This window comes from Notolabrus celidotus, chromosome 5 (assembly GCF_009762535.1).
Source record: "Notolabrus celidotus isolate fNotCel1 chromosome 5, fNotCel1.pri, whole genome shotgun sequence".
Classification (NCBI taxonomy): domain Eukaryota; kingdom Metazoa; phylum Chordata; class Actinopteri; order Labriformes; family Labridae; genus Notolabrus; species Notolabrus celidotus.
The window spans coordinates 37,921,896-37,936,597 of NC_048276.1; the positions used below are offsets into that span (position 1 = coordinate 37,921,896).

The 14,702-nt window shown below is 43.1% G+C and overlaps 1 protein-coding gene across 1 annotated transcript; it reads left to right on the forward strand.

The window, feature by feature from the left end:
• The first annotated feature begins 3,560 nt into the window (after window positions 1-3,560).
• LOC117813056 (G protein-activated inward rectifier potassium channel 3-like) lies at window positions 3,561-9,648 on the forward strand. Its single transcript, XM_034684120.1, has 3 exons — window positions 3,561-3,755; window positions 7,988-9,176; window positions 9,263-9,648. Exons 1-3 carry the CDS (start codon window positions 3,561-3,563, stop codon window positions 9,457-9,459), a joined length of 1,581 nt encoding a protein of 526 aa, XP_034540011.1. The 3' UTR covers window positions 9,460-9,648.
• The last annotated feature ends 5,054 nt before the right edge of the window (window positions 9,649-14,702 follow it).

Consider the following 14,702-nt stretch of genomic DNA (forward strand, 5'->3'; position numbering starts at 1 on the left):
TAAAAAAAGAAAGATAAATATAAAAATAAAAAGACACCCCCGATCCTAATCCCAACCCCAGCCCCGACTCCAAACCCACCCCATAATACTAAGGTTAAAAACACTATATATGCAACAAAACTAATAATAACAATGAAAATAAAATAAATGAAAAATACAAAATAAGCTACTGAATGAACTGAGGAAACGCTCTCATGATATCTTCATGAAGAAACACTGGAGGTAAAATAAGATCAACACAGGAAATTAAACTCACCAAAATAAAATACATTTCTAAGATAATAAAAAACTTAAAGATTAAACCATACTGGGGGGGGGGGGGCAGATTGTGGTGCAGTAGTGCGCTGCGGCTCTCCCCCCTCTCTCCCGCCCCCCCATCCGCCCCCCCCTATTTTAATGCACCTCACTAGATACTGATATAGGTAAAGATATAGGGTCGGGGGGGCGGGTTTTATACGGGGGGGGGGGGGCGGCGGATTGTGATGCAGTAGTGCACTACGGCTCTCCCCCCTCTCTCCCGCCTCCCTTCCTGCCCCCCCTATTTTAATCCACCTCACTAGCAAACATACATACAACAAAAAAACAAACAAAACAAAATTCAAATCATATCACACACACACAGTTCAGGTTTGGCGGGGCCTTAGTGTTTGGCTCGGCCCTACTCGTTGGGGGCCCTTCGGGGCTGGGTGGGTGGCTGGTGTCCCTGTCACCCTCCGCCCCCCTGCTGCCCCCTCCCCTGTGGGGGCCTGGTCCGCGGCTGCCCTCGGGGCCGGGTTTCCCGGGGTTCCCTCGCGGTCCTCTTGGGGGGGGGGGGTGGTGCGCAGCTGGGGGGGTGTTACTACGGCAGCCATTAGGGTGTCCCTCCATGCCCCCGCGGCCTGGTCCATCAGTCGCAGGGCGTGGGTGGGGGGCGTGGCTGGGGGGAGTGGTCGGCCCGTCTGGGGGGGGCAGGTGGGATTGGCCCTGCCGCCTCCGCCCTCCCCCCGCTCCGGCGCGCCGGTTGGTGGGCTCTGGTCCTGGTCCTGCCCGTCTGCCTGGCTGTCTGCTCCTGGTGCCGGGCCCCCTCGGCCCTGGTGGCTCCTTTGGCTCCGTCTTGGGGGGCTGTGGGGGCGGTGTTGTGGGGGTGTCCCTTGGGGGGGCTGCGGGATCTCTCCCCCCTCGCCCCCCTTTCCTCCTACTGGGTGACCTGGGGGTCGCCCTGGGTGCTCCGGCGGTGCCTGCTTGCTTCCGGTCTGGGTCCTTGGCTCGTCCCCTGGCCTGGGTCTCCCGCGGCGGGTTGGGTCCTTCGGTCTGACTGCTCTCGCGGCCCGGGTGCCGGGCCGTACCGCTCGGCTGGTCTGACCCAGGTGGTTTCATCTGCACCAGTGGTGGTCTTGTTACACAAATAGAACACAGCACGGCGGCAACCCTCTGACCCAAGCTTCAGTAATGATTGTGGACACTAAGGGTTGCTTAATCATTAGTATCACCCCACAGAGTTTTTTTTTTTTTTGGCATCATGGTGAGATGGTCCCTCTCCATCTAAGTGTGTTAGGTCTCTCTCTCCTTCTCTCTCCCTGTCCCTTTGTATATCCTTATGTAATCTTTCTTTCACTTTCTCTTATTTTTTTTATTTTTTTTGGCCCACCTAGGTGTGCACGCCCTCTTTTACAGAACATGATATTAGCTGCCAATAAAAGATAGGCCAGAGTTCTAAGAGGGATGGTGATGGTTGCATGCACACAGTCACAAGCACAGAAGAAAAAGGTTTTCTTTCTTTTCTTTTGCTGCAAGAATAAATTGCATGAATATTTGACAGTTTGTGACAAACATGACACAAACCAGAAATATATATGCAGACAAGAGGAAAAAAAAAAAAAAGAAGAAAAGCAAAAAAAAAAAAAAAAAGAAAGAGAAAAAAAAAAAAAAAAAAAAAAAAAAAAGATTAAACCAGTAAAAGAAAATAAGATGCTATACTTAAAGTTAATAAATAAATAAATCAAATCAAATGAATAAAAAGTGACTCAAATTTGAACTAGATAATAAATAAACACATAAATAAAATATAAAATAAAAAATAAAAAAGAAGTTGCTGAACAAACTGAGGAAACGTTCTCATGATAACTTAATGAGGAAACACTGGATGTAAAATAAGATGTTAAAACTCAACACAGGAAATTAAACTCACCAAAATAAAATACATTTCTAAGATAATAAAACACTAAAATATTAAATAAATATCCTGTAGACCTTTCACAAGCCACGAATGCCTTACCTTTGGCAAAACATATGCTTTTCTGATTTTTGAAATATTAATACACAACATATTATTTGTTATTGGTCAGATTGTGGAGCTGCAGTATTAATGTATGTATTAATGCTTTGGTTGAGTGTTATGAGGACTTGTTCTGTGCTTGAGGCAGAGGGAGGAGACAAACAGCTGGACAGTCTAAGAGCAGCTCCTCTCTTCATTCCTCCTCCTTCATTTGATCTGATGACACAAACATGGGAGGTCACATCCAGCAGCGAACGAGTGCTTGTGCAGGTACGCTTTACAGAGGTAGGTCATTATTTTCTCTCTTTGTTATTATTTTGTTTAGATATGTTACACCATCTGCAGGACAGTTTATGACTTGACTTTTTTCTGTTTTTGACAAACTGAGAAACGACGATTCTTTAGCATACAGTTTTAAATATATCATTCAGTATTCTTCCCTAGTTGTCAGTGAAATTTGAATAATATTGTTTATGTATAGAAACTGCAATAGCATGATAATAATGGTTACAACTACAGATTAAATCCTTAATAAAGTGGTCACGGGTTAAAAGTCGTCAGCAGTAGACTTTATTTTGTCCACAGAGTGTAAATCCTACAACACAGAAAAGCAGCAAATACTAGACATGGAAACAAGTGTGACACAGAAACCAAGAAAAACCAGGAGTGAGGGACAATAAAGTATAAATCATTTAAAAGCTTTAGTATTACATTTACAGGAAAGGTGTAACTACGTGTAAAGCAGGGGCAATGTTGTCATTCCTGAGCATGTTTCAATGCAGAAACGTGTTGACACTGAATGCGTCAGTACTTTGATACAGTCTGCACAACACTATAAGAACATTTACTCAAGAGACAAGTGAAGCACAGTTCATTTGTCCACATCTGGACAATACTTTCTGTAAGCCCTACAAACACTGTCAGTAATCTTTTCCAATCCACTGTGTTCCTTGGTGTTTCTCAGATTAATTTTGAGGCTTAGCGGTAATCCCTACATGTGTAAGAAGTCGTAGCAGTGACTGAGATACTGATCAGCCCACTTCAGAGGAAACCTTGTGTTGTGCAGAACAGGAGGTAATGCGAGGTTTGTTTGCGGTCACAGTCAGAGCTGAGGCGTTCACTTCTTGGGGGTTAAATTGTCACCAAATTGATGAATGGAAGAATTCAACAGACTGAATGTGATTCTCAAAAACCCTCTCTGTGTCATCTCTGCTAAGTAAATAATAACATAACATTATTCTCCTCAATGTGTTTCCCTCACAGAAGCAAAACTGGAGGGATAAATGACATCTAGAGGACGACAAATATGATCTCAACTGTGATGTGCACCAGAGAGACCCTTCAAAACGTCCAGTGCAACGACCACATCAGGAGCCCCGTCAGGATCGAGCCTCGCAGGAACTCCATTCCCCAAACTCAGTCCCTCACCGCTAAACACCTGCAGGCACACCTGCCCAGACCGCAGACAGAATCTGTGCGCTTCTCTCCTTACACTTACAAGGTACCACTTTACGTATCTTTTAATATTTGGGGGGAGGATGTTGCACCTTTAATGGACAGGACAGCTGAAGTGAGACCAGAGAGCTTTCTGTTTTTATGCCCCTAAGCTGTGGCTTCCTCTGGACCTCAGAACGGCGAACTCTCTGGGTGTTTTTAAAGGTAAACTTAAGACTTACCTTTTTAATCTAGCTTTAATTTGGAGTAATCATTGCTTCAACAATATATATTTATCTTATTTAATTATTTAATTATCTATTTATTTCTTATATTCATCTAATCTTGTCACGATACCTTATTTTTAAACTTTTCTTTCCACTCTTACTTATTTCATTAATTTTATTGTCTTGATTTTATTTTATATTTAAGTATTTTATTTATAACCATGCCTTTTATAATTTTACCATTGCTGCTGTTTTCTGTCTCTCTGATATTCTGTGAAGCACTTTGGGCTGCATGTTTATATGTATGAAAGGTGATATATAGAGAAAGTTGGGTTGAGTTGAGTTGAGTTGAGAGACAGGAAATGTAGGGAGCAGAGAGCGGGGGAGGAACCCGCGATCTCTGCGACGAGGACTGTAGCCTCTGTTTAATGTGCGAGGGCTTAGACTGCTAGGCCAACATAGCATTTTTTAATACTGTGTTCTTTTAAAGCTCCTGTGAGGAACATTTTGTTTGTGGCCCCCTGTGGACAAAGACATACCTCTTAACTCTTTGCTGATTTTGTCCTGTACATGATAAGTGGTATTTTCGGACAATCAATCTTCTCCTGCTGTGTTTTAGAGGGCGTGTCAACTGACGCTGTTTTTCTGCTGGCAACGCCTGTTTTCTATACAAACTCAATGTGAGTTTTCAGCGCTCAGTGCCCTCAGCGTCAGCTGATGTTAGTCTCAGCGCTCTCAATTGAAACAGTTCAACTTTTGGAACACCACGCTCATCAATGTCACTTCTTGATCACCGACCAATCAGAATCAAGAAGGGGCGGGACTTCTGCAATTAGCTTTGTCAACACAATGGCAGAGGTCTGTGCAGAGGAGAAAAGTCATCACACTTGTTTTGTCCAGATATAGTTTCCTGGTTTAGAGCTGCTGATGCTCTGACACGATTTCTATCAATATGTTTCACAGTTTCATGTTAAAATGCTGTTGAATGGAAGCATGTATGAGGCATTCAGAGCATTTTAAAACAGACCTAACGGGACGCGGAAGTGTCCCAGAACGACTTTCGTTAGGTTATGGGCGCTCCCAATGCAAAAAAAACGGCAGCAGTGGACACGCTACCTTAATATCAAACATACTGTTCACTGTGGAAATAGTTTTTAAAAAGCCCTTTCCTTGCTTTAGATGATCTGACACCTACCCCATTGCAGGTTACAGGCATTAAGAATTAGACAGTTAGACAGTCTGGCTGATGGTCATGTTTGTCTTTGTATGTCACAAAGAGCCATCACTATTAACTTCAGTCTGTTTCATAACCAGCTAAAACCTCTTCTCAGGAGCTTTAAGTTCTCCTCTCCTAACCAAATATTTGTCCTCATTGCTGAAGCACTTGGACGTTTGAGCGTCATAGTGCATAATAATGTCAGTGTGAGAAAGCAGCTTCACAGTAACTGTGTTACTACATACAGCCATTAAGATATCATTGGATTTTATTTTTTAACAAACTGATGTAAAACACTCGAACACAGCCAAACTCAAATCCTGGTCTCTCACTCCTATAGTCTTCAGGTGCCAAGGTAATCTGTAAGATCCCACGGAAAGCTCTTAATGCATTTCAACACAGAGGGTTTCCTGCACTTAGCCTGGGATCGCCTCTCCATTTTGTTAATGCTTATTGGATTGAAAGCTCTCAGTTCTCTTACAGTTTACAGGAAGTGTTATCATCAGGCATATACTCAGGAAGCTACAACCAATCAGAGCAGCAAGGTATCTGATGTAGGGCTATCAATCTGTCTCAAGGCTAGGTAGCTCCAACAACACATTCATGTGGCTTTAACAAAACTACACTGACACCAGAGTGAGAGTCAGGACCCCCTGTGGGGTTGTGAGACACTGATGGCTCACAATCCCAAAAAAGATTCCTTCCAAAAAGAAAAGAAGAAAAAAAGTTATGATTCAATATGGTATTTTTATCCAATGTTGTAAAAATAGAAATAAAAATAGTAGTTGTGAGTAGTAGGTGATTACGACAGGTTAATGAAGCATCAGAGGCAGCAGGTTCATTCACAGCAGACACAGCAAGGACTCTCACAGACACACCTGTCTCTGCTTATTAAATATTGAGCATCCATTCAGCTCCTCAGTCTGGAGATGTAGAAACTTGTATTCTGTTTATATCCTTGCTCTTATTACTATCAATAATGTTATGATTGTTTGGCTGTTGGGTTCTTTAGTGAAGTTCCAGTGCCTGTTTGCATTATGCCTAATATTGCCTGAGGCTCTGAGCAGAGTTTAACCACCTCGAGGGACAGTGGGGGTCACAGGACTCTGGCATCATTATTTTGGGCAACATGGGTTGTGTTCAAGTGGCAACCTCCGGTCCAAAAATATGAAGCCAATGCAGAAGTGCTAAAAACTGCAGTTCAACAAGGATCCGCTTGAGGCTGGCTCCAGAAACACCAGAAACCACATACACACCCATTCAAAGAGACGATCTTTACTGCAGAAATAAACATGTTTACAGCCTGGTACAAAAAACAAGTGTAGTCTGGATAGCTCCTTTCTCTATCGGCACACACTGTACGGGGGGTGAATTTTTTCATAACAAGCAATTTCAAAAATATTAAGATTACAAGTCTTCCAGTGAGAGGTGCAGCTGACTTGATTGACAGGCGGGAACACTGTAGCTGTTGGCGAGTAGGCTCAAAGCCCGCCTCTGTACGTCACAATCGCTTGACTGAAATTATGTTGAGTTCAACATTTCCAATATGGCTGCCACCGACGATTGGCCTCAAAACAGCACTTCTGAAGAAGATGGGTGACGTTACGAATACTACGTCTATTATTTATACAGTCTATGGGTGTGTTGTTTTTGGTATCCCCTATAGATGAAGCAGGACAAGTCTTCTCTTTGCTCATAGTTTGTAGACGTAATGTTTACTGACAAAAACATACATTTGTATTATTTCTAGAGTCAAACATACAACTAAATATGAATATTTGGTGTGTTAAAAATATATTTTAAGTCTGATTCAGCAGCATGCAGTTAGGTCAATACCTCCAGCGTATATCCTGCTGCAGGACTGACAGGTATATAAAATGACTGGGCTTGTATGTGGTCAAATGTGAACCTGTCTGACCTGGAGGGGAACCCGATGCAGTCAAAATGCAGCCGCTTGCCTCTTAACTGGAGTTCGTAAGAGGGAGCACATTACTCCGATCCTGGCCTCCCTCCACTGGCTACCTGTGCACTTTAGAGTCCATTTTAAGATTATTTTATTTGTTTTTAAATCTTTAAATGGTCTGGCCCCGCCTTACCTCTCTGAGCTCCTTCACCCCTACGCTCCTGCTCGGTGCCTCAGGTCAGCTGGTCTGCTGCTCCTTCTGTACCTCCTGGAGGTACCGAGGGCAAAACAGAAGCTCAGAGGGGATAGAGCTTTTTCTGTTGCTGCTCCAAAATTATGCAATGAGCTTCCCCTCCACATTAGACAATCCTCCTCACACCCATTTTTATTCCTTGGCTTTCAACCCTGCATAAGACTGTGCTCCTGTTTTAGTGTTTTATGGTATGTTTTTATTTATTGTTTTATTGTTTTTATTGTTTTATTATCCTGTGTTTTAATTGTTTTTATGCCTGCCTTGTTTGTCTATTTATGTACAGCACTCTGTTCCGGCTGTGGTCGTTTTAAAGTGCTTTATAAATAAAGTTGAGTTGAGTTGAGTTGAGTCGAGTCAATGAAAAATAGTATCTAGATTGGTATGGTCCCCTCTACTGAGCCCCTCTGCTCATCCCAAACTGAGACAGCTGCAGAGTGATCATCCTGACATTGAACCCCATCCTTAAGACAGCTCCCTGCTCCTTATCTTACTGACAACAGAACAAGGTGATTCTTATAAACTGCAGACACTAAAGGTAAACAGGTCACATTACCAGTATCCACAGCCATACTTTGCTTTATTTTGTAGGAGGATTTAGAAACGGCAGTTCTTAATAGGACCGAGCTTATAATGCTTCTAGTGGTCCGTTTTTTAATCTTGTATTTCTGTGAATGTCATGCATTGTTTCCTTTTCTTCCAGGCTGCAGCTAAATCCACTGTCACTTCCATCATGTCCACAAAAAGAACCTCACTCAGTCACAACTTGAACAATGCTAATGGCTCATCACTCCCACCATCACACAGTGCGAGCAGCGACTCCTCTCAGGTTCTGAATTCAGCAAAGCAAGAACTCCTCGTACAGCACCCTGTCCAATCAACCCCTCTAGAACCAGTAGAAGAAACCTCAAAGCCTCTGCGCTCACATCGCAACAGAGCTCTTAAGCGCTTCAGCTCCAGGTGGCAATCCAGAAGCTCCACTGGCAGCTGCAGCAACATCCCCACCTTTTCAATCGAGAGGCTGAACGGAGCAAAGAGTCACAGGAAGCGCTGTAAGCTGCTGGGTGAAGACCCATCGCTGCATGTTGTTGCCAGCAATCAGCGCCAACGTTATGTCACCAAGGATGGGAAGTGCCAGGTCAACCTGGGGCCGATAGCTGAGAAGGTACGCTTCCTCTCAGACATTTTCACAACACTGGTGGATCTCAAGTGTCGCTGGTTCCTCCTCGTCTTCACTTTGTGCTACATCCTGACGTGGGTGGTCTTTGGGGGAATCTACTTCTTTGGTGCCTGGCTGCGTGATGACATTACACATGTTCAAGACCCACAATGGAAGGCCTGCTTTGAAAATGTAGACAGTTTTCTTTCAGCTCTGTTGCTGTCAATTGAAAGCCAGAGGACTATTGGGTATGGCTCCAGGATGGTGACAGCTAACTGCCCTGAAGGCACAGTGCTCCTCATGATCCAGTCCATCCTTGGCTCAATTATTGATGCTCTGATGGTGGGCTGCATGTTTGTTAAGATCTCCCGGCCGCAGCAGAGAGCCCAGACCCTGATCTTCAGTAAGAACTGTGTCATATGTGAGCGAGATGAGAAGCTGTGCATGCTGTTCCGCATTGGTGATCTGAGAGAGAGCCACATGGTGGATGCCAAGATCCGGGCCAAGCTTATCAAGTCTAGGCAGACCAAGGAGGGCGAGTTCATCCCTCTGGAGCAGTCCGAAATCAATCTGGGCTATGACTCCGGTGGAGACCGGTTGCTCCTGGTGGAACCCCAGACCATTACTCACGTCATCAATGAGAGCAGCCCCTTCTGGGAGATCGGGTCTGAGCGTTTGAAGAGGGAGACCTTTGAGATCATTGTGATCCTGGAGGGCATTGTGGAAGCATCTGGTTGGTAGACAAGTCTTTCACTCTCCTCCCCCTGAGGTCATATACTTGTTTCACTTTCCCTGACCCTGTGATGCTTTGTGTTGCAGGTATGACATGCCAGGCGAGGACGTCCTACACGGAAGATGAGGTCCTCTGGGGTCACCGATTTGAGTCCTGTATTTCTTTGGAGAAAGGGGCTTTTCGTGTGGACTACACAGCTTTTAACAAAACCTTTGAAGTCCAAATGTCCTTATTCAGTTCAAAAGACAGAAGCACAGCAGAGGGACAAGAAATCGAGTATTAGACAGAGCTTAACAAACAGCTTTTGATTTTATATACTAAGAGGAGTTTGATTGGTGTGTCAAAGGGATTATGATATTTCCACCATACTTTGCTGTATCAATCTTTTTCAAGAAAATGAAACTGAGGACAGCCATAATATGTTGTATGTAGGGTTGCAAAATTCAGGTAATTTTCAAAGTTGGAAACTTTCCATGGGAATTAACAGGAATTTATGGGAATAAACGGGAATAAACCAGGAATTGACTAAATTGAAGGTTGGCTCTTAATAGGGAACTTTAATATAGTTGGGGAAAATATATTTTAGCATAATCCTGACTAAAACAACCAGATTTCATGCAAGTACAGTTGAATATCTATGCTAATCCTCAATCACATACACATAGCACACTGCTTACTGCCGGGCTACTGAGACCACTCCCCCTACATGCACTGACAGCCTGACACAGACAGAGCCATCCTCAACAAGGCTGGACAGTGACACTGAAGAGGAAGAGTCGGAGGTGGATGTTGAGGAAGTTGACATGGAGGATGTTGATGAGACCCAGGAAGAGCCCATTGCCTGAAAGGGTTTAGCAAAAATGCAGAGGCTAGGCTTGAGCAGCTTGAGGGAAGATGCTTTTTTATTTGCATGTTGAATGGGACTTTGTTGGAGGGAGAGCGGCTTTTTTCATTTAACATTTTGAATGGGACTTTGTTGGGATTGCATTTTTGTTCATTTTTGAATGGGGTCGGGGGGTGAGTAATATTTAACTGAACATTCATATTTTAGTTCTTCAATGAAAGAATTGATTGTTATATAACATATTTAACACTTGATAAAGTTCTACTTACAAATACATCTGTATTAATTGTATTATTTTGGATGGGTGTCTGCTTATAAAAAAACAAATATTTAAGCTTTGATGTGGTTCCTTTCCATCAAATTACCCTCAATTCAGTTAATTCCCAGAATTTCCCATAAATTCCCATGGAAAGTTTCCAATTTGGAAAATATCCAAAATTCCCCAGTTTAACTTCCCATGGAACTTTTCCACCCCTTTGCAACCCTAGTTGTATGTATGCAGTATAAAACTGCTCTTTGTTTTAATAATAAAGTATTAAATCTGTGTCACATTGTGAACTTTTATTTCTGTTGTGTTTAAGTACAAACAAACAATGAGCAGAACTAAGGACCTTCAATTATTGTAGCTTGTAGCTTCAGGTTCTTTGTACTCTGGTGTTCATCTCTTCTTTATTCATGAATCAAGCTTGACAACTAGTTGCATCCTCTAATTGTCGAGTAAGAACTATACAGCCATAAAATCAAAAGTTAAGCACCCATTTTGCAGCAGAATAGCTCCTGTGAATGTGACGAATTTGGCGTGTGACATTAGCAAATTAAAGGTACAGTAGCCCTCAACAGACATGCATCCATACAATACAATCACGTACTGTGTCTCCCTGTGATGACTTGTTAATTTCAGTTTTCTCAAAGATCTGGACTTAACATCGGGTGATCCTAACTCACATTCCCAGAGTTGCGTAAGCACAAAACAAACACAGGAATAGGCTTAACTATCCTGTGGATGACAACATGGCATGTTGTGGTCTGGCCTACAACAGTGATGAGCGACCAGCTTAGTGTTTTCTCTACCGGATCACCAGAGAAATAACTCCATCATCACAAGACACAGAGGTTTGTTGTGTTGAGATAAAATATAAAATAAAATAATCCAGTTTATTATGAAAGGCAGATTTATTATCCAGAGATAACCAGAGAAAATAACTCAAATGAAGTCATTATCACAGGGAAAGCAGACTTTATATCTCAAGTAAGTAAGGGATAATGTCTGGTTAGCAGGTTGACCACCCTGCTAACCAGACATTTTTCCGCTTAATACCCGGCCACTAACTTAAAACACGAACACGTTGTTAAAAACATTGATTCAAATATGATTTTATTGATTTAAATGATTTATGTTTACAGTTTTAAAAAATAGTCCCAGTGATTCCTCGTAAGTTAGCGTTCCATGGAGATGGATTCTTCTCTGCCTGTTAAATGTGTCTGAACTCTTTTCAGTGGATTGTCTTGACATGAATGCATGTGATCAGTTTGACTCTAGTGTTGCTCATGTTAGTGAATGTTAAAGGTGACATATCATGCAAAATGGACTTTTTAATGGTTCTCTACCTGAAATATGTTTCCCTGGCATGTCTATAAACCCCCTGAGAATGAAAAAAATCCATTCTGCCCCTGTTCTGATTTCTCCACCTTTCTGTAAATGTGTGTGAAACGAGCCGTTTCAGACTTCAGTGTTTTTGTTACGTCACAACAATATCCGGTCTGTCACGGAGTCAGAGCTCGGAGCTTGTTCAGCCCATAGACTGTATAAAATACAACTCAACCCCTCCTCTGTTTTTCATTCCCTGCACACATGTGTGCTAACAAGGAGCTTAGGAGGGAGGCATGCTAGTTGTAGGCTGTCTTAATAAACACAAAGGTCGGTTTTACTCCCCACGTCTGCAGATTTGAAGATCTAGTGGACGATTTTTATTTGTCATGGAAAAGTGCTATCGCTAGTTAGCATAGCCACATAGCTACATGTCGTAGCTGTAGCTGTGTACCAAGACACACGTCTACATACTGACAAATAAAACAACAAGAAACACTAAATCTGTGACCAATCGTTCAGAAAGGTCCTGCTGCAGGCGCGTCTCCGCCAGGATCAGATTCAGAGGGTTGAAGTAACGCGATCTGTGAGCAGCCGTGTATATTCAGCCAACATGTAAACATTAGATCAATGTGCTGGAGAGCCGAGGCACATCCACTTCCTGAGGGGGCGTGGTCAGAGAGAAAATAGAGTGTTCTGAGGAGGGCTGAAGAAGAGGGCTTTTCAGGCAGACCAAAATCTGATTTCAAAGTGTTTTTTTGAGCATAAACTTGTTTTGACATGTTTTGGGGACCTCTTAGACCAATATATATTGATGGAAAAAGCGTGATATGTCACCTTTAATACCATAGACTGTATAAAATATGGACGTAGTATCCGTGACGTCACCCATTTGTTTCTGAAGAGCTGTTTTGAAGCCAATCAGCGTCGGCAGCCATATTGCTGCTTTCGAGCAATTGTGAGGTAAAGAGGCGGGCTTTGAGCCTCCTAGCCAACAGCTACAGTGTTCCGCCAGTCAATCAAGTCAGCTGTACCTCTCATTGGAAGACTCGCAATCTCAATATCTTCAAAATTGCCGCGTTAGAAAAAAACAATTCAACCCCATATAGTGTGTGCCGATCAAGAAATGAGCTATCCAGATTACACTCATCTTTTGTACCAGGCTGTAAACATGTTTATTTCTGCTGTAAAGATCGTCTTCTTTGAGAGGGTGTTTATGTGGTTTCCTGTACTTCCAGAGCCAGCCTTAAGTGGATCCTTGATGAACTGCAGTTTTTAGCACTTCCGCATTGGACTCATAGTTTTAGACCAGAGGTTGCCTCTTGGTTGCCCCTCAATGATCTCTCAAGTATCAATAAAGGTTGATTGATTGATTGATTGATTGATTGATTGATTGATTGATTGATTAATTGATTGATTGATTGAATGATTGATATTTATGGGCACATTTCAAGACCCTCAAGGTCCCCTTACAAATTTAACAATAATAAAACACATTTAAGCTTAAAACTCAGGACTCCGTCTAACCCCTCCCCTCGGAACTCCTCCAAAACGACGCCCCCGCTTACATGCACAAGCGCCGCAGAATGGCGACCATATGATGGTGACTGATTCCAAACCGATCCTCAGCACATCATTTGTGTTTTGCACTACGTCAACTTATGTCTCACTCAGCGGTAAGAAAACACCAAAACATTCTCATAGTGAAAGTTAAAAACACAAACAAACATGAAATGTACGCTCTGCAGGAGGCGGGCAGAACGGCAGGACAGGATTTGATTGGTTTCATCATTTGGCTCCTGATGGCAGGGATTGGTTGGTGTTTTCCAAGCGGCAACCTCCACTATAAAAATATGAGTCCATTGCAGAAGTGTTAAAAGCTGCAGTTCATTGAGGATCCGCTTGAGGCTGGCTCCGGAAGTACCGGAAGTCACCTATCAATCAATCATCAATCAATCAATCTTTATTTGTATAGCGCCAAATCACAACAAACGTTATCTCAAGACGCTTTTACAAACATAGGAGGTCTAGACCACTCTATGTCAAATTATGAACAGAGACCCAACACCAAGACAGGGTAAGACTCAGTCTGACCCCACCTTAATCCATCATGAGCATTGCACATCGCAGTATTTAGCTAGTTACAGTGGTGAGGAAAAACTTCCTTTTAACAGGCAGAAACCTCGAGCAGAACCAGACTCATGTTAGACAGCCATCATGCCTCGACCGAGTTGGGTCTGGAAAGACAGATAGAGGGGAGTAAGAGAGAGAGGTGATAGTGATGAGACGAGTTGTAGAAGCTGTTGCCGCTGGAGTCCAGCACGTCCGTATCAGCTGGAGTCCAGATCGTCCACAGCAGGAGGACGTCTACGGCAGCTCAGAGGAACCTACGAGACAATGGAGCTCAGGGACTCCAGAAAGGTCTATGGTTAGTAACTTTAATGGGACAGGCAGAGTTAAAGTAAGTGATGAGGGGGTTGGGGGGAAGAAGGTGAGCTAGGATCCCAGTGTGTCAGTGTGCCAGTTCCCCCGGCAGTCTAGGCCTATAGCAGCATGACAAAAGCTGGTCCAAGCCTGATCCAGCTCTAACTATAAGCTTTATCAAAAAGGAAAGTTTTAAGTCTACTCTTAAAAGTGGAGAGGGTGTCTGCCTCCCGGACCCTGACTGGTAGATGATTCCAAAGGAGAGGGGCCTGATAACTGAAGGTTCTACCTCCCACACTACTTTTAGAGATTTTAGGTACAACTAGCAAGCCTGCATGTTGGGAGCGTAGAGTTCTAGAGGGGTAATAGGGCACTATGAGCTCTTTAAGATACGAGGGTGTCTGATTTTTAAGGGCTTTGTAGGTTAAAAGAAGGATTTTAAATTCTATTCTACATTTTATTGGGAGTCAGTGTAGAGAAGCTAACACTGGAGAGATGTGCTCTCTCTTCCTAGTTCTAGTCAATACTCGAGCTGCAGTGTTTTGAACTAGCTGAAGAATCTTTAGAGACTTATTGGGGCAGCCTGATAAGAGGGAGTTACAGTAATCTAACCTGGAGGTAACAAATGCATGGACTAGTTTTTCTGCGTCGCTCTGAGATAGGAAGTGTC